At 44.4% G+C, this 23,303-nt stretch overlaps 12 protein-coding genes across 12 annotated transcripts; 6 read left to right on the plus strand and 6 right to left on the minus strand.

The window, feature by feature from the left end:
• Positions 1 to 93: 93 nt before the first annotated feature.
• FA14DRAFT_140353 (CRAL/TRIO domain-containing protein) lies at positions 94 to 1,142 on the plus strand (the record flags this gene model as incomplete). The annotated part of the gene is made up of 2 exons (XM_025497095.1): positions 94 to 640; positions 692 to 1,142. The coding sequence occupies exons 1-2, from the start codon at positions 123 to 125 to the stop codon at positions 1,140 to 1,142; spliced, it is 969 nt and encodes a 322-aa protein (XP_025356808.1). The 5' UTR covers positions 94 to 122.
• Positions 1,143 to 1,482: 340 nt separating this feature from the next.
• Positions 1,483 to 2,190, minus strand: FA14DRAFT_151947 (uncharacterized protein; the record flags this gene model as incomplete). Its single annotated transcript, XM_025497496.1, has 1 exon — positions 1,483 to 2,190. One exon carries the CDS (start codon positions 2,188 to 2,190, stop codon positions 1,483 to 1,485), a length of 708 nt encoding a protein of 235 aa, XP_025356809.1.
• Positions 2,191 to 3,458: 1,268 nt separating this feature from the next.
• Positions 3,459 to 4,505, plus strand: FA14DRAFT_175820 (uncharacterized protein; the record flags this gene model as incomplete). Its single annotated transcript, XM_025500611.1, has 1 exon — positions 3,459 to 4,505. The coding sequence occupies one exon, from the start codon at positions 3,459 to 3,461 to the stop codon at positions 4,503 to 4,505; it is 1,047 nt and encodes a 348-aa protein (XP_025356810.1).
• Positions 4,506 to 4,528: 23 nt separating this feature from the next.
• FA14DRAFT_175821 (S-adenosyl-L-methionine-dependent methyltransferase) lies at positions 4,529 to 5,260 on the minus strand (the record flags this gene model as incomplete). Its single annotated transcript, XM_025500612.1, has 1 exon — positions 4,529 to 5,260. The coding sequence occupies one exon, from the start codon at positions 5,258 to 5,260 to the stop codon at positions 4,529 to 4,531; it is 732 nt and encodes a 243-aa protein (XP_025356811.1).
• A 669-nt stretch (positions 5,261 to 5,929) lies between these two features.
• FA14DRAFT_186723 (putative glycogen synthase) lies at positions 5,930 to 8,471 on the plus strand. Its single transcript, XM_025501528.1, has 2 exons — positions 5,930 to 6,082; positions 6,146 to 8,471. Exons 1-2 carry the CDS (start codon positions 6,007 to 6,009, stop codon positions 8,296 to 8,298), a joined length of 2,229 nt encoding a protein of 742 aa, XP_025356812.1. The 5' UTR covers positions 5,930 to 6,006; the 3' UTR covers positions 8,299 to 8,471.
• Positions 8,358 to 11,444, minus strand: FA14DRAFT_3483 (uncharacterized protein). Its single transcript, XM_025502228.1, has 2 exons — positions 8,668 to 11,444; positions 8,358 to 8,456 (listed from the first exon to the last, which is right to left on the minus strand). Exons 1-2 carry the CDS (start codon positions 11,326 to 11,328, stop codon positions 8,418 to 8,420), a joined length of 2,700 nt encoding a protein of 899 aa, XP_025356813.1. The 5' UTR covers positions 11,329 to 11,444; the 3' UTR covers positions 8,358 to 8,417.
• A 989-nt stretch (positions 11,445 to 12,433) lies between these two features.
• FA14DRAFT_118769 (AAA-domain-containing protein) lies at positions 12,434 to 14,179 on the plus strand (the record flags this gene model as incomplete). The annotated part of the gene is made up of 1 exon (XM_025496310.1): positions 12,434 to 14,179. One exon carries the CDS (start codon positions 12,434 to 12,436, stop codon positions 14,177 to 14,179), a length of 1,746 nt encoding a protein of 581 aa, XP_025356814.1.
• Positions 14,180 to 14,333: 154 nt separating this feature from the next.
• On the plus strand, positions 14,334 to 15,221 carry FA14DRAFT_118383 (PTPLA-domain-containing protein; the record flags this gene model as incomplete). Its single annotated transcript, XM_025496286.1, has 1 exon — positions 14,334 to 15,221. The coding sequence occupies one exon, from the start codon at positions 14,334 to 14,336 to the stop codon at positions 15,219 to 15,221; it is 888 nt and encodes a 295-aa protein (XP_025356815.1).
• Positions 15,222 to 15,728: 507 nt separating this feature from the next.
• On the minus strand, positions 15,729 to 17,312 carry FA14DRAFT_108704 (DHS-like NAD/FAD-binding domain-containing protein; the record flags this gene model as incomplete). The annotated part of the gene is made up of 2 exons (XM_025495849.1): positions 15,729 to 15,853; positions 15,950 to 17,312. Coding segments are annotated over 2 exons (1,488 nt in total), but the record flags the coding sequence as incomplete, so codon positions are not given.
• A 704-nt stretch (positions 17,313 to 18,016) lies between these two features.
• FA14DRAFT_186728 (uncharacterized protein) lies at positions 18,017 to 21,619 on the minus strand (the record flags this gene model as incomplete). Its single annotated transcript, XM_025501529.1, has 1 exon — positions 18,017 to 21,619. Exon 1 carries the CDS (start codon positions 21,317 to 21,319, stop codon positions 18,017 to 18,019), a length of 3,303 nt encoding a protein of 1,100 aa, XP_025356817.1. The 5' UTR covers positions 21,320 to 21,619.
• Positions 21,620 to 21,960: 341 nt separating this feature from the next.
• On the plus strand, positions 21,961 to 22,486 carry FA14DRAFT_162913 (putative nucleoside-diphosphate kinase; the record flags this gene model as incomplete). The annotated part of the gene is made up of 2 exons (XM_025499791.1): positions 21,961 to 21,976; positions 22,044 to 22,486. 2 exons carry the CDS (start codon positions 21,961 to 21,963, stop codon positions 22,484 to 22,486), a joined length of 459 nt encoding a protein of 152 aa, XP_025356818.1.
• A 95-nt stretch (positions 22,487 to 22,581) lies between these two features.
• Positions 22,582 to 23,201, minus strand: FA14DRAFT_175829 (uncharacterized protein; the record flags this gene model as incomplete). The annotated part of the gene is made up of 3 exons (XM_025500613.1): positions 22,582 to 22,744; positions 22,805 to 22,879; positions 22,945 to 23,201. The coding sequence occupies 3 exons, from the start codon at positions 23,199 to 23,201 to the stop codon at positions 22,582 to 22,584; spliced, it is 495 nt and encodes a 164-aa protein (XP_025356819.1).
• Between the last annotated feature and the right edge of the window lie 102 nt (positions 23,202 to 23,303).

Genomic DNA, 23,303 nt, shown 5'->3' on the forward strand with positions numbered 1-23,303 from the left:
CTTAAGCAGAAACGGGGCACTTGACGCGTGTTTAAAAACATTTAAGCTTTTAACCCCGGACTTCTCAAGAATGTCCTAATTTCGTGTGTTTGTGTTTAACTCATACCATCTGCTTTTCTTCAATGTCATCTTCAGAGGTAAAGACAAAAGTCGTTATCCCACAAGGATGGCATGGCAATCTAAACGAAAGTCAACAAACAGCCTATAACACATTCAAACAAAAAGTAGAGGCAGATTATGGTTCTTGTTCTTCAAATGAAACATGGTTTGATGAAGTAACTCTTCTTCGATTCTTACGTGCACGGAAATTCGATGTCGAAAAGGCAATTGAACAATTCAGTGCAACGGATTCATGGCGAAAAGAGATCAATCTAGAACACCTTTTTCGAACTTGTTCGGCCGAAGAATTAGCACAAAGTAGACGACATTATCCTAGATTTCTAGGTAGAAGGGATAAACATGGCAGACCGATATTCGTTCTACGGCCTGGTTCGTTGGATTCGGAAAGACAAAAAGAGATGTTCAGCATTCCACCAAAAAGACAATTTGAGCGAATTGCGATCTTGACCGAACTGATGGTCAGACTTTGGCTTCCTATGGCGTCTTTCTTATTGGCAAAAGAGCATCCTGTCAAAGAAGAGTCTAAAAAGGATATCAATGACAACCCTAGAATCATTTCTGAAGTAACAAGTATCGTTGACTTAGGAGGGGCATCTTTGGGTATGATGTGGACATTACGTAACCATCTTAAACAAGCTTCCGTTTTGAATTCTGCTCATTATCCCGAGACTTTGGGGACGCTAGCATTGGTCAATGTTCCCACATTCTTCACAACACTTTGGGGTTGGATACAAAAATGGTTCGATGAAGGAACACGAAATAAGATGTTCATCGTTGATGCAAATCAGCTCAAACAAGGAAAATTACACGACATCATTCATCCTTTTGACCTACCAAAAGTGTATGGAGGAGAACTGGAATGGCAATACGAAGATGAACCGAGTATCGAACAGGAAATCGCTTCCCTTTTGGGTGCTAAAGAAGCTCCAGACGGACCTGCAGAATGGAAAGATGGTCAGCTTATCCTATTTGACGCAAGTGAAAAAGAACGCTTTCCAGACGCAATGGTTGGCTCGCAATAGAACATTTCATAGACATAGAATCGCATGATAGAAGCACAGCATATATTTCAATTGATGAGGTAGTCTGAAGCAAGATAGCCTAAGAGAGAACTTCGCCCACCTACCGCATAGAATTACTCAAGTGCCTAAGATTCGCAGGGCAATTATGTCATTCGTAAACTCAAGTGCCTAAGATTCGCAGGGCAATTATGTCATTCGTAAACTAAAAGGTGAACCTAGGGTAACAGACACTATGAATGCTTGTTGAAAGCACGTGGGGAGACAAGGTAGGATGAAAACCATTCTTCAATACTTTGCTTCGACGAGGCAAAAGCTCGGAGCATTTCGGGATATTCTGCGCTTATGTGCCACATTGACTGTTTCTGGCTGGTGGATCTCCTGCATGTTGAAGAGTCATGGTCCCAGCAGTGTATGGTGCAGTTGAAGGACCGCTGAATGTAACGCAAGCTTGAATTGCGCCTTTATTTACAAAATCGGTTGCTGCATCGTTGGATAAAGCCTTGATTGTATCACTACTTGGATTTCCGTCATTTGGATCATCTTCTCCGAAATAATAGCCGATAGAGTTATAGCTGTCTCTTTTACTCATATGCGAATTGGGAGATTCACCCAAAGATGTTTCTGCATGATAACCATGTTCGAGCTTTGTGTATTTAACCGTTTTACCATTGAATGCCAAAGCTTCTTTGACTTCGTTCGTCTTTGTGGGCAATTGGAATGGTTCAGTCTGATTATTGAGTTGGACTGCATATGCGTAATGATAGCCTGCAGATGTTTGTACTTTTGGCCATGTGGATTGATCAACATTACTCAACTTGACATGATTAATAAAATCACGTTTAGTGGGTAAAATTTGATCATTTTCGCCTCGCATACTACCGGGTTTGTATCCTCCCGCAGCTCCTGCAATCACTCCTGCCACTCCGATTGCGATGCAATTCTCGATTCCTGTAGAAGCACAACCTGCAATCACTAATGCTCCAAAAGCAAGAGCGGCAAAGCGACCCAAATACCAAGATGCTCTTTCGGCAAGTTCAATGGCTACCATCGTTTTCTAATGTTTGCTAAATAGCCAAGTATAAAACAAACTATACCAACGACAATGAGTTTGGAAGTTTCTTCAGTGTTAGAGATGGAGTTTTCGAATAAATGAAAACCGCTCTTGGTCATAGAATAGGGTGAGAGGAAAAAGAAGTTTTTGTTGGTAGAACTGGGGGATCTTCTTTCGCATTATTTCATGGCTTTTATACCTTTCTCATCCAAAGAAACAACCACATCACACACGTTGCCAAAAAGTAAACCACGAGGAAAAAGGCAAATAGCGTTCTTAAAAAATCAATTTACGATGAATATAGTACGAGAAGATATTTCATTATTAACCGTGTGTCATGATCAAAACATAAAGGGAAGACCAGGTTCTTGCGGGTAATATTTTTGTTCGGACAGAAATCCGAATCGACTAACGGATAAACTGAAGAAGTTGTGGCGTTTAAATTGATCTTTTCAAAGCTGCGGCGTCAAACTCTTTAAGCAGAGAAAAGCAGTCTGGAGCATAAGAATGAACGATGATTGGCGTTTTAATGAACGGCAAACGTACGCTAACGACAAAGAGCGAAAAGAAAAGACAAACCCCGCGCGCATTTTAACGCTGCTCAAATATATCCCACACCATGAAAACAAGTCAAATTTGATGCCGAGTAGTAGCATAAATTACCGTAGTGATCAGATTCCCGAAGTGGGCAAACAATTTATATATTTGCTCTTTATCATTTGGGTTTTATTTATTAACCTTCTTAGGAAAGATTGCCGAATATTATCCAAAACAGGAAGATCCTCAGCATCAGTTTATCCGTGAGCACGTTTTGGGTGGTCTCTTTTATTAATAGAGTTAATACAGAGAAAGATCAAACGAGCAAATTCTAGCTCTAAAAATTTTGTTGATTTTGTCATTTATATCTTTTCGGCTTTAGAGTCCCTATATCCGCGGTTGGTTTCCTCAGCTAATTGTATATTTTAGTCATCGTGGCTTCAATATCTTCCTGCTTAAGAGGCCGTTTAGATAAACAAATAGAGGCTCCTATATTTCTAGAAGTAGGATAGAATCAGAAATCTGTATGCACGCACGCACGCACAACCATAACCGGCATTCTCGGTAAATTGATTGTCAAGATTTGACGTGTGATGTTATCCGAGTTTGAATACCGAGCTAAGAGACCGAAAGACATCACCGAGAATGATGATAGTCCCTGTTAGGATATAAAAGCAGACGATATGAACGATTTCTCTCGAATAAATCATTAATACAGCACCCTCATCATGCTCATTTTAATAGTAGCCTTCCTTTTGACAATCCTTGGGGTAAACGCTATACCCTATAGGCTTTTTAGTCGTCAAGAAAACTCAATCTACGGTAAAAATGCAACATCTTATGGACCTCAAACTTATGGTCAATCAACATTTCCAGCACCTTCCAATCCCGCTGAGGTTAGCGCTGATCAAATATTATTCCAAAACCTTCTCGCAGCAGAATGGATTGTTGATAGCATGTATACCTCCGGTTTAGCATTTTTTACTCAATCTGATTTCACTTCTGCTGGTTATCCAAACAATACCTATGATCAACTTCAATCTGTCTACCAAAACGAAAATGGTCATTTGAAGCTGTTTGAACGTGCAATTGATTCAAATGTTGTTAAACCAGGTCGCTGCAATTATTCGTATGGTTTTGAGCATATCGCCAACAAAACCGAAGCCGTTCGAGTGTATATGAATATCGTCTCCGAAGTTGAGATTGGCTCAATGGCATATTTGACAGGCCTAGCCCATCAAGCCGAAGAAGTTGAAACTTTATACACAATCATGGGTACAATTTCCGCTGAAACAAGGCATTTGACTTATGTAAACGGACAGGTTCTGAATGTAGGAGATTTTGTTGGTCCTACGGATACGATCTATCCTTTTCCCTTGCAGCTTTTATCGGTAACGAAACAGTTTATCGTACCAAACAGTTGTCCAGCGGAAAACCCACCTTACCCTTCACCGGATCAAGATTTGCCAAAACTCTCAATCGACATCAAGAAATCGAAGATTCAAAGTAAGAATGGTAGTCTTACCCTTACTGCTGATTTGAAGGATACTCAATCGAAGAACGACCTTTCTGTTATCTTTTTCCAAAGTGTGTTCAATTATACAGAACGGGCTACATCCTTAGGAAACAACATTTTCCAAGTCAGTATTCCAAATTTGACGAGCGATAAAGGCAATTTGATCGTAGCTCTTTCCAATACTTCTGACGTTACAAAGAAGGAAGACATTGTTGCCGGACCTTTGGAGATTCAACTTGGTGTGCCTTTCCTGGGGTAGCAGGTATCTGTCTTACCTTTGCCTCAGATCGGCTTACGAGCGGTAACGGTATGACAATACCATAACCCGAAACAAGTACTTAAACCTGAAAATTCCAGCTTGACGTCTTTCCAATCAAGATCTTTCAACGTCTTTTCGTACAATTTTGTCGTTGAGGATCCCGATAGATCTAAAATCACTAAAACCCCACCTGGTTTGGTAACCCTTGCTAATTCTTGTACAGCTTTAATTCGATCTGATTTTTGCGTAGGATTATGTAGAGCCAAAGAACTTGTCACAAGCTCAAAAACATCATCATCAAAAGGCAAATCACAAAAGCTTGCCGAAAATAAAGTTATATTTTCTTGAACTTTTTCGGCAAAAGCGTTAAAGCAAGTAGCATCTGGACTATTGCCAGATTGATCAGCAGTTGAAAATATATCGATCCCGTACGATTGAGTGATTGCGTTTGGGAATCTTGCCTGTTTTGCTTTTGCAGTTTTGATAAGCACCAATCCTCTTCCGCAGCCTGCATCTAAACTTGGTCCTGCGAGTGCTTGATCGGGTAATTTTGCTAAAATGCTATCCCAAGCTTGAAATTTACCTTTAAGAGTCGCATAAGCATAAAGTGGACTGAATATCATTGAAGCAGCAAAGCCAAGAGGTGAATCTACTCCATAAGAAGCTTTACCGTTTGAAGCTTTTGTAACTTTTGCTTCATCAGCTTTGAATGCTTTGACATGGTCTTGCAGACCTTCTTGGCCTGTTTTGTACATGATTGGAAAGAGGGGTTGAAAGTTGTACATCTACCACCGCTTTATATACCGACGGCATGATAGTTTATCTGCGTTGTGCCGCCGCTAAGAACAATGAAACACAAGCCCGTTACCGTATGGTCAAGACAATGAACCAGGCATGAAGCACGTTGGATGGTATCTTTAGGATTATATAATCATCTTTGAATCTTCCCGAACCATTAAACTATACCATTTAACCGAGAAAAGATGGGGAAATTCAAATTGTACTGGTTAAGTGCATTGAGTGTACTTTCTACTGTGCATGGACACGGACAAAGATTCCCTTCAGCCAGGCCTTTGTGTTTCAGTGTGTGTGCCCTGCCCTGATTTGCTGCTGCCCTTAGATTGCGCATATCGCGTTGTGTGTGCCTTGACGGGCGTACAGGTCAGCCAGCCAGCTAAACAAGGCTAGACCATACACATGCACGGCTCTTCTTGCGTACTGGGCCACACACCCAATGCAGCATCTTTTTTGGTCTCTCTTCGGCGTAATTGTTCAGCGTGGAGGAAATTAGGGCAAGAAAGTGATAAAGTGCACAAAAACAATGAAAAAGAAAAGCTTCTTTTTGATTGTATTGAATAAAATACAAATCCCCACACTACATTCTCTCACCAACAACATAGATCATCTTCTCTTCACCACCAACACTATCCACGTGTGATTATTGAATAAGACTTCCTACATCAACCACACGTGGAAGAAGTGCTTCACATTCATTATCATCATGGGAGATTTGGTCGAAAGACGTGATGTGAACAACGCATTGTTGTTCGAATGCGCTTGGGAAGTGGCCAACAAAGGTAAGTAGTTTACTAAAAAGGTTTTTCCCCTGTCATTGCTAACAATCACATCATATCCCACAGTCGGAGGTATTTATACCGTCATTAAAACAAAGGCTCCCGTCACCGCTCAAGAATATGGAGATCGTTATACACTCGTGGGACCTTTGTCCTACCGTACCGCGCCCATGGAAGTGGAAGCAATGGAACCCACCGATCCAGCAATGAAGGCAACTTTGCAAAACATGAAAGATCGTGGTGTAAAATACCTTTACGGAAGATGGTTGATCGAGCGTGCCCCAAGAGTTTTGCTTTTCGATACAGGCTCAATGTATCATCGAATGGACGAATGGAAAGGAGATCTTTGGAATTTAGCAGGAATACCCACTCCCCCCAACGATCATGAAACCAATGAAACTTTAATCTTTGGTTATCTGGTTGCTTGGTTCTTGGGAGAATATGCCATTCATGAACGCAAACGTGCCATCATTGCTCATTTTCACGAATGGCAAGCAGGTCTCGCAATTCCTCTTTGTCGAAAGAGAAGAATTGATGTAACGACAATTTTCACCACCCATGCAACTCTTTTGGGTCGTTACTTGTGCGCCGGTAGCGTTGACTTTTATAACAATTTGCAATACTTTGACGTCGATCATGAAGCTGGAAAGCGTGGTATCTATCACCGATACTGCATCGAAAGAAGTGCTGCTCATTGCGCCGATGTCTTTACCACAGTTTCTCACATTACAGCGTACGAAAGTGAACACTTGCTCAAACGTAAACCCGATGGAGTTTTGCCAAACGGTTTGAATGTGGTCAAATTCTCTGCTATGCATGAATTCCAAAATATGCACGCTATCAGCAAAGCAAAGATTAACGAATTCATCAAAGGTCATTTCTACGGTCATTACGACTTTGACCTTGACAATACAATCTACATGTTCACAGCTGGTCGTTACGAATACCGCAACAAGGGTGTGGATATGTTTATTGAATCTTTAGCCCGTCTCAATCACAGATTACAGGCATCCGGCAGCAAGACTACGGTTGTTGCATTTATCATTATGCCTGCTGCTACAAATTCCTACACAATCGAAGCACTCAAGGGACAAGCAGTGACTAAACAATTACGTGACACCGTTGATGAGATCCAAAAGCGTATCGGAGAAAGATTGTTCGAACGTACTGCAAGATACAAAGGTGAAGGTGGTATGGATATCGTTGACCCAATGACTTTGCTATCGGAAGAAGACAAGATCTTGCTCAAGAGAAGAATCTATGCTTTGAAGCGTAATTCTTTACCTCCCGTCACAACGCACAATATGGTAGATGATGCCAATGATCCAATTTTGAACCAGATTCGACGTGTGCAACTCTTTAATCGCCCTCAAGACCGTGTCAAGATCATCTTCCATCCTGAATTCCTGAATGCCAACAACCCAATCTTGGGATTGGATTACGAAGAATTCGTACGTGGCTGCCATATCGGTGTCTTCCCAAGTTATTATGAACCATGGGGCTACACACCTGCTGAATGCACAGTCATGGGTATTCCTTCCATCACAACAAACTTGTCTGGTGTCGGTTGCTTCTTGGAAGAAACGCTAGAGAACACATCGGATTATGGTTTGTACATTGTAGATCGTCGAATGAAGAGCGTTGAGGAAAGCGTAAATCAATTGACGGATTATATGGTCGATTTCTGTCAAAAGACCCGTCGTCAACGTATCAATCAAAGGAACAGATGTGAACGTTTGAGTGATTTGTTGGATTGGAAGAGTCTTGGTGTGGAATATGCAAAAGCACGTCAATTAGCTTTGCGTCGCGCTTATCCCGATTCGTTCGAAGATGATGAAGATGACAACTACTTTGACGAAGGAGCAAAGGTACCACCACCAATTTCCATGCCTGGATCTCCACGCTACGGAGGCGTCCGTACACCGGGCGATTACGGAACATTGGCAGAAGATATGCAAGGTTTAAGCACGAATGATTATCGTGGAAACGCATTCTGGCAAGCTATCAACCAAAACGAAGATGAAGAAGAAGCATTCCGTTTGCCACTCGTTCTCAAAGGACGTCGTCGTGGAACGTCTGTTGGTAGTATGAGTGGATCCAGTACGCCAGGCTTGTTGGGAAGCAAGACTTTATCTGCTGGTGACTTGGAGCGTGCTGATGAAGCTTTGAGCAATCATCAAGAAGTGAACGGAAGCAATGGTATTAATGGTCATAAGTGAAGTTTTCTCTGAGCCGTTCTGTAAATCTTTCTCTGCCCTGTCTTTGTTTCGAAACCAAAAGATGTGCAACCCCCTTTTCTAATCATTGTGACATTCCTATTACCAATTGAGATCATTTTTTACATACATACTATGACTGAAAACAAATTCATATGATTGAGCGATAATGTTACACGATTCTCAATACCCTGATGGCTGCATCTGGTGCTGCTGATGAGCTCCAGGGGTGGGAGCAGATTGTGATCCGGGCGTTGGTGCTCCGGTTGTGGTATTGGTTGCAGAGGTGCCCGTTCCGTGCGTAGGCGTTGGCAAAGGAGCAACTAAAGCCAAAGCAGATTCCCAATCGCTGTTATTTTCCATATGTTGATTCATCAATAGTCCTGAAAAGATGTCTTCATCCAATAAGCTGCTCAAGCCATTCGTCGTTGCCGCTCCCGTATTTCGCATTCCTCCTCCGTTCAAGTTTGCATTACCACTCATCATTGTTACATTTGTTCCGTACAATGATGGATTACCGAGATTTCCGCCGTTCCCAAACGCTCCACTTGTTGGACTTGGGAATCCTCCTCCCATATTCCATGCATTCGCTCCTCCGCCATTTCCACCTCCACGAGAGCTTGATGTGCTCCAAGGCGAAAGAGGAGGACCAGAAAAGCTGCCAGTGTTGGTATAAGATTGCATCTGTCCATTTTGCGTACTGTTCACATCTTTTACGCCATAATTGCCATGCCCTGTGTTTATTCCTCCACAATTATAACGATTATCACTGTTACTCATGCTCGAATGTCGATCTCGTACAAAGCTTGTCGTATGTCTCTTTGCAGGCGGTTCAAATAATCCGCCAACTGAACCGGTATATTCATTCGGCGATCTTCCAAGAGAAGATGAAGCACTATCACCACTACTGTTTTTCGAAGCTGCATCCACTAGCACACGTTCAACAAGCGAAACGAATGGCGAAAATGCAACGCCTTGGGAGTTGGATTCAGTCTTTGCCCTTTTCCGTTTGGAGTTTGGTTTGAAATTGTCTTTGCCTTGTCCTTGATGGACTCGCAGCTCCGTTTCCGCTTCTAGCAGTCCCAACAGCAGATTGTAAGTATTCTTTGCTGCTGCACTTAGATGACGTGCTGTATCACATATATCCAGCATTTCTCGAATCGCCTTTCGTTTGTCTTCTGTTGCTTTGCTGTCACTTCCGTCGTCATAACACAAGTCCAAAAACAACACCAATGCACCTGAAAATACGTAATACACATGAATCCAAACTTTGAGAAGGAGAGGAGCATGCTTTTTGGCATGTCGGAAGCAGGCCAAGATGTTGTATGCTGCATCCACACATCTCTTTCGCGAGACGCTATTCTTATCCAGTAATCCTCGGGCCAAGAAAGGTCTATGAAGACGCAAGAGTCTATTCCAACCGGTAATTTGAATCGAGAGCAGTTCCATATCATGACAACTATCGCCAAACGTCCAATGATCTTGCTCATCCATACGAAGTTGAAAGTAGGAGGGCAATCCATTCAACATTTCCATCAACTTTTTATCCATCTCTGTCAATTGCGTGTGCGTCATTCCCGTTGGCCCGTTCAACAGATCGATCGTCTGTCTATACACATCCAAGAAGCGTAATTTCCAGATCGTAAAGCTCATGGACGTATATTCCTCAAGCGGTTTGGGCACTACGGTAGCAGAAGCTGTCAGATCTTCATCATTGATATTAGCAGGAAGATTTGTTCGATTATGACTTGGGTGGATAGCATAGCAACCTCCATGTGACAGCGCATGACTCCAATCAAGCCAAACAAGATACCACCACACTCTCTTTCCCAATTCTCTTTCCAATGGTGATTGTTGCTGTTGAGCAGAAGCACCTGCGCTCTTGTTCTTCTGTCTTTCTTTCTCTAGGAATCGTACATCGTCCAGCCTATTCAATGCCAAATTCTGTGCAATCTTGATCGAAGCTCCTACTAATGCATACGCAGCATCTGCCTGCTCATCAACATTATATGCATATACCGACATCAACACAACCGCTTGCAAATGTTCCAGTTGATGACTTCCAATGAAATCCGATGACCAGAGCAATTGTTGAGATCCGGCAAAGAGAGCGTCACATAGGGACTGAGCACTCACTCGATCATAGCCCCAAAGAAGAACTTCTTCTCCGCTACAAAGATGGATGGCCAAGCAAATCACCATAAAGTGTACACACAAGAACGTGGGACGAACACTTCGGGCCGCCGTTTCGAGATCAAGTGATAGCAAAAGGTTCATATCTTCCATGTAGTTCGGTCGATAAAGGCATTTCGTGTACCATTCCAACCTTTCAAAGTAGTAATGAACGATTTGCCGCTGTGTTTCAGGAGGAGGTGCCAGTCGCAAAAACCTATAAGCCACATCTGCTGCTGGATCTGCGCTCCTTTGATTGACTGCTGTTTCAAGTCTGGAGGGATCCGGACTATCACCCGGACGTGAAGATAACAGACCGGGTTTTGGTACCAACTTTTGAGCGGCACGTCTGGCATTTGCACGGTTTCCCATTGCAAAATCTTCCAACATCATCACTGCATCGTTCTCACCGTCCCTAGGTGCGCTTGTGTTATTGACGTTGTTTGCATTTTGAGTATTTGATGCGCCCATGACATACTTTGATGATGAAGCATTAGAGAACGATAATCTTCTCCCTTCGCCTACACCGCCTTCCACAGCCCTTTGCATGGATTCGAACCTTTCTTCCAGTTCGTTCACCCTGTTTTGCAAGATTGTGAATTCGCTCAAACTACATCCTGCTTCCCATCGAATGACGGGTTTACATCTTGCTTGATCGTTACGCAAGATACAAGGACCACAAGGTGTTTCGCGATTACAACGAATCTTTCGTTTTTTGCATTGTTCGCATGATAGCGCTCTTCCTTTTGGAGGTTCCATCTTTTGTGCCGCGGTTTTCAATGATGTTATACTTGTATTGCCAGCCAGATCGTTCGAGGAAGGCGGTCCCATCATGGATGAAGGAGAAGGAGAATCGCTCATTTTTGCTATCACAACCACATCCACATGGCAATAGAGAGGGTTCTCAACACCTTTGTTATTTTCTTCTCGCTTTAGTCTTTCCCCCCAAAGAAGTCGGGTAGATGGAATTGCGGGGAAACTGCAAAAGAAAGGAGTTCAATGCATCAAAGTAAGAAGCATGTTAAAAAGAGTGGGGTATTCGCATCCTTACTTTCTTTTTTCGGCTTTAAAACGCGCCGCTGCTGTTCTGGTGCTAAAGCGCAAATCTTTCCGTCAATGCCGCGGCAAACGAAATAGAGTTCCATCCATGCACAGACTCTAATAAGAAGAAACCTTGGGTTAATACGAGGTACCTGCGTTCATTAATAGATCATCATCATCATTGCCATCCTCACTTTAATGGCATGAAATATATTACCTTAAGATCCGCTCTCTTGTGAATAATCGAGTCGATCGCCGGGGCTTAAGTTTATGACACGCGCGTAGAAAATCTTACTCGCACTATTCTCGCATTCATCCACCCCTACCGCCAAAGATGCCATCAAAGAATGATGGCGAGAAGGGATTGCAAATTTCACAAAGTTTAACTGTTTCTGCAACAGAAGCAGACTCTTCAAGTGCATTCGAATCACTTAGAGTATTTGTTCATCCATCTCTTTTACGCACATTAAGGATCCAAATCGCATCGCCCGGTGCTGTGATTCTATCTTCTTCAGGAATCGAACATTGCTTCATTGCTGATATCTGGCCTAGATCTACTATTGATGTAGAACAATGTGTGTGTGTTCCGGCCGCCTACATACCAAGTCAAGCCGGAGAATGGCAAGCAAAGATCTTGAACATCGCAAGCTTAACAGAACTCAAATCGACAAACGAAATCAAACTGCAAATCCACCAAAAGCGTAATGCAGAGCAACTCTCTCTGCTCACATCTCAGGCTCGCGAGCATCTCATGCTGGGTAAGTTTGTTACCCAAGGAATGCAATTCACGCTACTCAGAGGCGGCGACTCAGTATCTGTAAAGGTAACTTCAACTGGAGTACGTTCGGGGTCTCTCCCAACAACAAATGCACTGTCTGCTGATGTTCAGAGAGTCATCTCATCAGCTGCAAGAGCAACTCGTTCAATGAAGATCACAATCCAACAGCCTAAAAACGACACTGCCACCTCCACCCCAACTCCTCAGGTCAATGGAGCATTACAGAAAGAGAGTGCATATGCGACTTTGGGTGGATTAGACGCACAAATCGAAGAATTGAGAAAGCTGGTCGAACTCCCACTAAAGCGACCGGATCTCTTCCAACAATACGGATTACCGGCTCCTCGCGGGTTATTACTATTTGGACCACCAGGAACGGGAAAGACAACTTTGGCATACAGCGCAGCCAAATCGTGCGTTCCCACTACATCCATCGAAACCATCTCTGGTCCGGAATTAACAAGCAGCTTACACGGTGGAACAGAAAGAGCTCTTCGCAAAGTGTTTGCTCGGGCTAGAAAGAATGCTCCAAGTGTGGTGATAATTGATGAAATCGACGCACTAGCACCCAGAAGAGACGGGGACGTAGAAGGAGCGGGAGAAGTGGAAAAGCGAGTCGTTGCAACGCTTTTGACATTGATGGACGGTTTGGGAGCGGACGGAAAAGAGGACTCGAGGGTCGTTGTGATTGCTGCAACAAACAGACCAAACGCTTTAGATCCGGCTTTGCGAAGACCTGGTCGTTTGGATCGTGAGATCGAGGTCGGAATCCCTACCAGCACAGCACGTTTGGAAATCTTGCAGGTTTTGCTAAAGGGTGTACCCCATTCACTCACCTCCGAAACCATCAAAGCTGTGGCTGATAGGACACATGGATACGCGGGAGCAGATCTTTCTGCACTTGTTCGCGAAGCTGGAATGCAGGCGCTCTCTCGTGATATGGCCTCTGCTCATGCAGATCTTAGCAGCCAATTGGAAAACATGTCGCTCGCATCTTCTCAATCAAATGGTCTGACCGAATCAGATTTTCTGTTCGCACAAGCAAAAGTCAGACCATCAGCAATGCGTGAGATTTCATTGGAATTACCCAAAGTGACTTGGGATGATATTGCGCCTGGGCAATCTGGCTTGGATGTTCAACGTAAGATTCGTGAATGTGTCGAATGGCCGTTGAAGCATCGATCCACGATGCAAAGATTGGGAATTGATGCCCCACGTGGAGTACTTTTGTATGGTCCTCCAGGATGTAGCAAAACGCTCATTGCCCGTGCTCTTGCAAGTGAAAGCGGCTTAAATTTTGTGGCTGTAAAGGGGCCAGAACTACTCAACAAATACGTTGGTGAAAGTGAACGTGCTTTACGGGACGTTTTCAGAAAAGCGAGAGCGGCTGCACCATCAATCATATTCTTTGATGAAATTGACGGAATGACAACAGCAAGAGGAAGTGGAGATGGAGGTGATCGACTCATTACCACACTGCTCAATGAAATGGATGGAGTTGAACAGCTATCCAACGTCATCGTCATTGCTGCTACCAATCGACCCGACGTTCTTGATGCTGCTCTTTTACGACCTGGAAGATTAGATAGACTTTTATACGTTGGGCCACCCGATCTTGAAGCCCGTAAGCAGATTCTCTCTAAGAGAACACAAGCGATGGCTTTGGCAGAGGACGTCAATCTCAGCTTGATTGCTGATCTGACTCACGGCTGCTCAGGCGCAGAAGTGGTTTCAATCTGCAATGATGCCGGTCTGCGTGCTATGAATGAGAGCATCTCAATAGAGGCCGTTCGTCAGGATCACTTGGAATCTGCAGCCAAGCAAGTTCGTCGTAGAATTACTCCACAGATGATCAGACAATATGAATCGTGGCGGGATCAACTTGTACTTTAAACTATGAATATTTTCATTGCAATTCAATGTGTGTTGTTCTTTTAGCGACTCAAATCTCCGAACCTCGGCTTCACGCACTCACCCACGTCCGCATCCTTCTAGCGCGCTTTTCTATTCCAACTCTTCCTTCTTCCCTCACCACCGTCTCGCAACAATGGCAAACAACTTTATAACAAAGACCTATTTGGTCGCATTCAATCTGATCTCCTTCTTTGGATGGAGTATGATTTTGACAACATTGATTCGTCATCTAGCTTTGGGGGAAATGCGACAAACACTTCCGATCGAATACAGTGAAAAATTCATCGCTTTCTTACGAAGTGCAGCTGAAAGAAACATTTATGTGATCTCATTCAAAAATCCAAAACTTCCAGCCTTTCTCTCAACTTTACTCGACCGTGCAAGTACACTTCATGCAATCTCTGGAGCATTAGTAGCCGTCGTACAATCTTTGGCAGTCATGGAAATCGTTCACGCTGTAATCGGAATCGTCAAGACTCCCGTTCCAACAACTGTCGTTCAAGTATTCTCACGTTTATTCTTGGTCTGGGGAATTTCAGAAAGATACATCAATTCTGCCGCTTCGCCTTGGTATGCCTCAATGGTTTTCGCTTGGAGTTTGACTGAATGTATTCGTTACCCCTTCTATGCAAACGCTTTGATGGGCTCCGAATCTAACTTTTTACAGTGGGCTCGTTATACCCTTTTCTACGTTCTCTACCCGATGGGAGCCGGTTCAGAAGCCATGTTGATGTTCAAAACACTTCCAAACGCTTACCCATGGGACAAACCCTCTGCTTGGACTGCGGAAAAGTACTTGGTTGCCGTCTTGTTTGTTCTTTGGTGGCCAGGTTTGTACGTCATGTACACTCATATGATCCGTCAACGTCGTCGTGCATTGTCGAAAGTTAGTGGATTTTGGGGAACAAAAGATTCAAACGCTCGTCGTGAAGCTGCAAAGGTGAGCGCTCAACGTAAAAAGGGTGCTAAAGCCGTAGCTGATGCATCTTGGGCTACCGGTGAATCAAACAAGAGCAAGTAAGAGAGGTATTCACGATTAAAATGATAATGCTGGAACTAGTGTACATAAATATATATGGTTAATTCTACAATGCAATGAATTGTCCTATAATCACTTTGAGGCTTTTGAAGAAACCTTGCGTTGAGCGATGGATGCCTTTGTACCTTTCATGTAATTTGTAAGATCGTTTGTAGCAGCAGGTGGTGCTGAAGTGGCATTCTTGACCTTTTTCTTCGTTGGTGAAGCGGTGGCCTTACTGGCCTTGAATTTGGATGGTTTCTTGGCCAATGGATCATCTGTGCTACCCTTCTGCGATGAACTTTCAGCCTTGGCTTCTTGCTGGCTAGCTGACTTTGTTGCCGCTTTCTTGGCAGCAACGGCTGCCTTTTTGGTGGCAATTCGCTCAGCTTCCAAACTTTCACGATATTGCGACCATGAAATGTCATCAAATGGCAACTTGTGATGTTCATCATTACTCATACTGAAATCATTGACTGCTTGATCATCAGGGAAAGTTGTTGCTTCCCACAGACCCAAAGCAGCTTGTTGAACATCACCTTGGACCCAAACGTCAAACACATCTTCCCATTGACCATGCGGTAAGGGGAAATCGTAATTGAGCAATATTGTACGAATAGGCGCATTGATGTCCTCTTCCTCCGTGTCATTTGAATCAGTTCGCGGTGAAGCACTACGGGAACTTCTGGTCTTGACACCTTCCGTTTCTTCGCCATCGCTCTCTTCGTCACTGCCGGGGTACTCCCGATGGTCGCGTGCTTGACATGATTTAGCAAATTCACGTACGATTCGTTTCGTTCCAGGCACTTTGAGACTTGTGCCTGCTACAATTAACAAATCTGGTGGAAGAGGTTTCAAACGTGGTTGACGCTTTGGTTTCGATTGTGGTAGCCTGGGTTCCGATTCTAGAGCAGGTGGAGATTGACCAATCGCTTCATCTGCTAATCTTGCATCTTTGCTATCTTCATCATCTTCCTCATCAAAAGCAGATGCGAATGCTTCATCAGCAGTTGCAGCTTCGAGAATCGGGTTTAAAGTAGTACTGTTAGCCTCCTTCTTCTCCTTTCTTTCGCGCAGGGTGCGCTCACGGCTATTCTCTGGCACAAGTGGTTCATTAGGATCACGCAATCCCAAGATGTCTCGCTCAACGCAATCGCCCACACGCTCGGCTCCTTCATTTTGTCCGTTGTACAGCACAACATCCACTTTCATCATACCGATTCCTCTCGATCGCAACCCAACAACCGTGCGGGCCATATCTGCCGTTTCACATTGCTTGCAAGGCACAGATTCTCCTTGAGAAAGAAGATCCATCGCATTGACCGCTTGATCGCTTGCACTAGGAGAGAGTTCACGAGCCCCTTGTGGTAATGTTTGTGGGCCGGGAGATGCAAGAGAGAGGTAGATTTTGTGACCACAAACCTGACAAGTCATCGTAGACAATGAACCGTGGAGTGGAATGGCACGTGGGAACATTGGTTCATCTACATCAGCTTCGTCATCCATGGCTCGATTGCCAAACAAAACCGCGGAATCACTCTTGCATCTTGCAAGACCGTTCCTACCTTTGCCGGCTGCTCGATCGGCCGCTTCACGTTTACGCTTGCCTAGGTTGCGCAAAGTCTTTCTGCTGTCACCTGTATGCCCCAAGCCGAACGACAAACCTGCCTTTTCCTCCAGGCCATCAATGTTTTGCGTATAAACGCGCATCAAACGTCCTTCCATATCGAGCCGCTTGAGAAGATGATGGAAAGAGGTAGGCGTGGCAGCATCTGCCATTGCTTTCAACTCCGATACCATCGAATAAAACAAAGCAGAAGTAGATGGAGATTTGAACAAATTCGCATCAAACAAATCCTTACCACTTTGCAATCCAACATTTGGATGTTTTTCCTTTAATTTTCGAAACAAACCTTGAGCCGAACGAAAATCAGGTATATTTGCTGGCGAAGAAACTGAAATTCCGGCGCCGCAAATGACAACAATTCGTCTTGCATTTGCAACTGCTTCCCACGTTCGCGCTAAATCTCGAACGGCATTCTTTGACGATCGTGCAAAAGGCGGCAATGCTATTTCAGGTATATCATATTGTATCTCAGCTGGATCTTCTGTAGGGAGCTGGACACTCTTGCCTTTGTCTAAAGAAGGAACAGGCATTGACTCCTCTTGCTTCACTTTGCGCGAATTTCTTGTTTTGTGAGTTGGTGTAGACGATGCTACAGTGGAAGCAGGGGTAGATGTTGTAGGAGGAAACAGACCAAGTGAGCTTTTTTGTGAGGAGGCTGACGAGAGTGGAGAAGTTGACCTAGCGGAAGAAAGACTACCACCAAGACGGCTTCCCATAGAAGGTTGAAACATTGATGTCGAACGTGCCATTGTCCGTGTGCGCATCTTTTGAGGTAGACTTTTTTCGATGGCTGTAGGTTTTTCCTCTACCACTTTTGCTTGACTTAAGCTAGGACCCGAAGGTTGAGGTAACGACCCCTTGAATGGGGTTTGCTGTATAACGAGCATCTTTTATTGCTTCTTCCTAAAGACAAAGAAAGTGCATTTATGCGATCATGATGATGGTAAGAAAGACAGGGCGGGGTTGGTTGTTTGCTGCACTCTTGCTTAGCTTACAAAGAAAGTCTGATGCTGTCTATATTCTCTGTGTGACACTTGTGTGTGTAAGAGGGTGCATCATACCCACGCATTAAAAATTCACGCGTGTTATTGATTGTCACAATACGCGTTCTAGCTCACGTGCTTATCGGCAATGTTTATTTGATGATTTGGTATATTCTATTTTAATAAGATTATGAATGGGAGAGCATAGTCTTAGGTGGTAATGGTGGTGGAACAGCATCTGAATCATTCGATGCATCGTTCCCACTCTCATCCTCCCATGCAGGCGATGCAATCTTTGGCGCCCAAGGTCCTTCAAACGGACTTGGCGTTCCTCCGCGATGATTGAGAGAAAGTCGAGAGAGAGGCGGAATGCCAAGAGAAGATACTGTCGGGGCGTTACTTTGTGATCGTGAATGTTGTTGCTGGGATTGTTGAGAATGTTGTGTTGTTGGAGTATAGGAAACTACTCTCGGCTTCACAGCTCCGTTGGAAAGAGGCGCATTAACAAATGGTCCTTGTGGTAATGGTGTCGTTGCAGGAGATGCTCGAACATCAGAAGGTGCAGTAAACGGTAAACCATGAAAGTTGGGAGCATATACTGGTCTGGGTGAAGCCATCATATGTGTACTTTGTGGACTAGATGCTTGTGCTGCTGCCACTGCTGCTGCTTGATTGTTCTTTTGTGCTTCGCGATCTCTTGCTTCCCAATACTGTCGCATCTGTTCCTTTTCTGAGAGGTTTGATGTGCCAGTATTGGCAGGAACAGTACTGCCATTCGACCCGCTAGCCACCACTATTGCAGCAGGAGCAGGACTGGTAGCTTGTTGTGAGGTGAATCTTTCCACTTCTGCTTGTGCCGCATGATAGCGTGCCAATTGTTCTTTCTCACCAAGAGGTTGAGGTTGAGGAGCAGGGTTATTTTGCACTGTAGATCCAGATGAACTGGCGAGACCATTGGAATCATACGAATTGGCTAAATGACGCTGAACTTCAGCTTGAGCGGCATGATAGCGTGCCATTTGCTCTTTTTCACTCAAGGGCTGAGATTGCTGGAGATTGGAAGACATTCCCGAAACATCAAACTTGGGCGGATTTACTGATGCACCGCTTTCTCCTTCTTCATCCAATCTGGCTTGATATTGATTTACAGCATCTTGAGCAGCATAAAATCGTTTCATCTGTTCCTTTTCACTCAAGCCGTTCGTATGAGATCCGCTGACGCTTGCGCTGTATGAAGGCACATCGCCCATGTTTGCCGAACTAGATGGTGTCATGTTGGAAGAAGAGGCAACAGATTGATCTTGTGCTTGCATGTGTGCATCGGTTTCCGCTTTTGCTTGCTCGTACAATCGTCTCTTTTCATCTTCTGCAGATGCATATGAAGGGTACGTCTGCCCTTGATTATTTTTTGAAGGAGCTGGAGCACCTGCAGCGGCCATTGTTGGATTATCGAGCCAAAACATTGCACTGTTGCGATTATCATGCTGCATCGACATTGGCCTTTGTAATCGATTTTCTGGCGAGTTCGGATAGCCACCCGGTGGACCTTCTCCAGAAGATGCGTCTTCGTCTACACGAGGCAAAGCGGGTGTATGCATTCGACTGTTGTTTGCACTCTCTTCTGCAGGGAAATTGGCACCTTCTGAGAAACTTCTCTGGTACAATTCTGCTTCCCGTCTTGCTCTTTCCCATAATCGTAACTTTTCACTCTCAGATGCGGGTAAGGTATTTGCAGAATCAATATCTCGAGTACTTCCAGCTGCAAGCGCTGCTCTTGCTTCATCAGCCCTTCTTTGATTTCTCTCCGCTTGTAGTCGAGCACGAAGATATAATCGCTCCTTTTCCTCTTCTGCCGCCGCATTTGCAGCAGCAGAATTCGGTACTGCATTCGCCGTCGAAGGTCGAGAAATAGGTGTAGCAGAAGAAGGAAAACCAGCAAAAGAAAACCGAGCAGGAGAATCTGTTGGTCCGCGAGAAGGCAAAAAGCTTGATCTTGTAGGCTCTAAAGAAGCAACAGCACCATAATCCACGCCCATTGCCATTGCATTTCGAGGATCATTGGAATGATGATACAATGCATTCCTTTCTTGTTCGGATAATTGCTGATCGTCACCATCACCAGGTCCCGCAAATGCAGGTCTTGGACCTTCTGCAGCATAGAATGGTGCGGGTGAAGAGGTTGGCAAAGGAGGTGGGCCATAATTACCAAAATTGTACAATTGTCCTGGTACACCTCTGCCGGCCATTCCACCAGTTGCATTTGTCATCACCGTATCACGTCTTTGCAAAAGTGCATTTTCATAACCTCCGCCTCCAGTCGATGAACTTCCAGCGTAAGACAAACTTCTACTGGGAATAGGCCGAGTGCTACGACTAACACCTCGAGAAGTCGATGCATCGTCAAAGTCGTCATCGATCAGCATGTCGCGTTCACTCAATCCTTCCACAAATCCGATCTTCTTCATCAATGAGAGAGAGGCTTGTCGTGGGAATGTAGTCATCATCATAGGTACATGATCGATAACAATAGGGGATTTAGAGATATCCACGTACAAACGCATCGTATAGCTCACTTCGATGTGCTTGGCGGTAGAAATTGACATTAGAGCATGATTCTTTGGAATCACAAGCTCAATATCGTAATCTTTGCTGTCTCCCTTGTAAATTTTTTTACCAATCTGTTTTGCTTTCTGTGTCACCACTTCAACCCGCTGCATAGATGGCTGAGCTGAGCTGCTGTTACTCGTCATGGATTTCTTGCTAGGTTTGACTCCATGGAAAGTGACGGTCTCCTTGATCGTGACTGCAACAGACTTTAATTTGGCTGGCTCAACTCGGTTGCTTTGAACAATGACCTTGACACGAATCTTATCGCCCGGAGCATAACAATAACGTTCCCTTCGTAATTTTGCACGCATAGAGTCACGTTCACCTGTATGGGTATCGGGTATATTGTATGCTGGCCAGGTTGAATGCATTTCATGCTTATCGAGAGTGATTGGTTGAACGGATTGCATGACAGAAGATGTATCTTCTTTTCGCATGAAACCTTTTTTTGTCTTTACGCAAAGGCTGGTTACCACCTCATACTGTAATCCACAAATCTTGTCCAATCGAGCTGAAGGCGGTAAAGCCTCAGGTATGTTGATTCGGAAGGGGAAGTCGTTGGTCTTCAATACCTCCCAGCATGTCCCATCTGGATCTTGTTCGCGATCTCCTTTTCCTGTTCCAGAACGTGCTGACCAGACATCGATGGGGCCTGATCCTATCAATTCACCCCAATTTTCACCACCCGGAACGGTTTCAATTTTTCTCAGCTCGATTCGAAGCCAAGATGCTTTCATCCCTTTGCTGCCTAAACGAACTTCCACATTTCCGGCAATATGAGCAGCATTTCTTGAAGCTTCTTTGTTTGGCGCGATCCCTGGCCAACCCAACACGAAATCCAAATGGGGCAAAGGTCTAATTGACAACTTTCCCTGAGAGCTCATTCTGTTATGTTGGCATAGTCAAGAGATGAGATGATGGCATTGGCATTCATTCATCCGCTTCCCCACTCTATATACTATACCTCATTAAACTTCATTAACACTGCTTTTTACTCCACTCAAGAGTATGTACGCAAAAATGCACTGCCTCAAAAGCGCACACAAACGCGTTCTTAAGCCGGCCACCGGTGTTGTGCCTGCCTTCTTGTTGCGTAAAGCACTCTTGCAGGTGCTTCTTGTCTCAGGCTTGCTCCCGAACACATCCATAGAGCATCATATCTGCACCATTTCAACAAACAGAACAAAAGGCAGCAAATCGTTTTTCCGCTTCAAATACAGAAAAAGGGGGAGTCGATGCTGTAGCTTAAATCCTGACTGCATACGCTATAATGTCAGGCTCGCTTCTGCTTAAACAACATCGAGCACGTGTGGCATGCATTTTGAGTTTGCTGCTTTCTGGATTCTTCCTTTTGGCGGCGGTCAATGCGAATTCTGAATTTTCAACAGCAAAAGAGCTTGCGCCTTCTGCCCAAAGCGCAACAACAGAGGGCGGAGGATTAATTGGAAGATTTAACTGGCCAAAGATTGCATGGTCAAACACTCTCTTTGATACCATCAACTCAACTCCAGAACAATCTATCAAAATGGCTACTGAACAAAGTGAGTACAGCTTACCACATAAGCACAACAATGTCCAATAAACTGACCAACCCCCCCTCACACCCAGCCTACATCATGATCAAGCCTGACGGCGTTCAACGTGGCTTGACCGGTGAAATCATCGGTCGCTTCGAAAGACGTGGATACAAATTGGTTGCAATGAAATTAGTTCATGCTTCCCAAGAACATTTGGAAAAGCACTATGCTGATTTGAAGGGCAAACCTTTCTTCCCTGGATTGGTTAAATACATGGCTTCAGGCCCTGTCGTTGCAATGGTTTGGGAAGGAAAGGATGTCGTCAAACAAGGCCGTGCTTTGTTGGGCGCAACAAACCCTCTTGCTTCTGCTCCAGGTACAATCCGTGGTGACTTTGCTATCGATGTCGGCCGTAACATCTGCCACGGCTCTGACGCTGTCGAATCCGCGAAGAAGGAAATCGCTTTGTGGTTCGGTGAACAAAACCCAACAATCAACTACACCCGTGCAGTTGACACTTGGGTCTACGAATAAGTGCATTATCATGAGCGTATCATAGACGTGATCTGCAATATTTAAAATTTCATTGATTATTGCCATACTACATGCGTGCGATATCTAGCAAAATATCAGGTCTTTGAGTTCCCCTTTGAATCATGGCCGCCTTCATTGCTTCCTCCGTCCAACACTGGATTACGACGACCTTCATGTTTGCTGAATTGAGAAGAAAGATTGTTTGGTCCCCATCCCTTTACGTTTCTATCTTCTGGCTTCTCTGCTCCTTCACCGCCGCTGGAGAGGGAAGAGATCAGTCAGCATACAATCAATTCAAACAAATCCCTCAACACTCACAGTTTTGCTCCTTCTGCCATCTCAAAGACGCCTGGATGTTCTTGATCATGCTTTGTGCTAGCCAATCGTGCTTGTCTGGAGGGGGAAGCAGGGTTTATTAGTCACAATTCTCACATTTTCTCCTCCTTCAATTTACTCACGTTACAGGTGTTTGATTTGCACTTGCAGGTGGAATGTTGGAAGGATGTGCATCTGTGACTGGGGTTGATGCATCCGTATAACCTGGATGATTACCCGTTGTAGTCTTTGGACTTGTACGATCATCGTTCATTGGTGTTGCAGGACCGCCATTCTTTGTGTTTAAAATAGAAGCGGATGAAGCAAAAGATCTTCGTCCGACAATGCTTCCTGATTGTCTTCCGATGACAGTGCGCATTCCTTGATAAGCTGATAGCATTGTTGCTGTATTAATGTAGGTGATAGTCATGAAGCTATTCGCAATCCTTCCCTTTGATCTTGTTGATGTGGAGGATTTTCCCGCTTAAACTAAGACGGGCGC

The sequence above is a fragment of the Meira miltonrushii genome, assembly GCF_003144205.1.
Source record: "Meira miltonrushii strain MCA 3882 unplaced genomic scaffold FA14scaffold_1, whole genome shotgun sequence".
Classification (NCBI taxonomy): domain Eukaryota; kingdom Fungi; phylum Basidiomycota; class Exobasidiomycetes; order Exobasidiales; family Brachybasidiaceae; genus Meira; species Meira miltonrushii.

Bases quoted from the DNA above. Each gene is read 5' to 3' on its own strand.
- FA14DRAFT_186723 (XM_025501528.1), top strand. From the start codon at position 6,007: ATGGGAGATTTGGTCGAAAGACGTGATGTGAACAACGCATTGTTGTTC. The intron at 6,083-6,145 runs GTAAGTAGTTTA...CATATCCCACAG, and splicing joins TTGGGAAGTGGCCAACAAAG to TCGGAGGTATTTATACCGTC.
- FA14DRAFT_3483 (XM_025502228.1), bottom strand. From the start codon at position 11,328: ATGAGCGATTCTCCTTCTCCTTCATCCATGATGGGACCGCCTTCCTCG. The intron at 8,457-8,667 runs AATCAACATATG...ACATTATCGCTC, and splicing joins TCTTTTCAGGACTATTGATG to AATCATATGAATTTGTTTTC.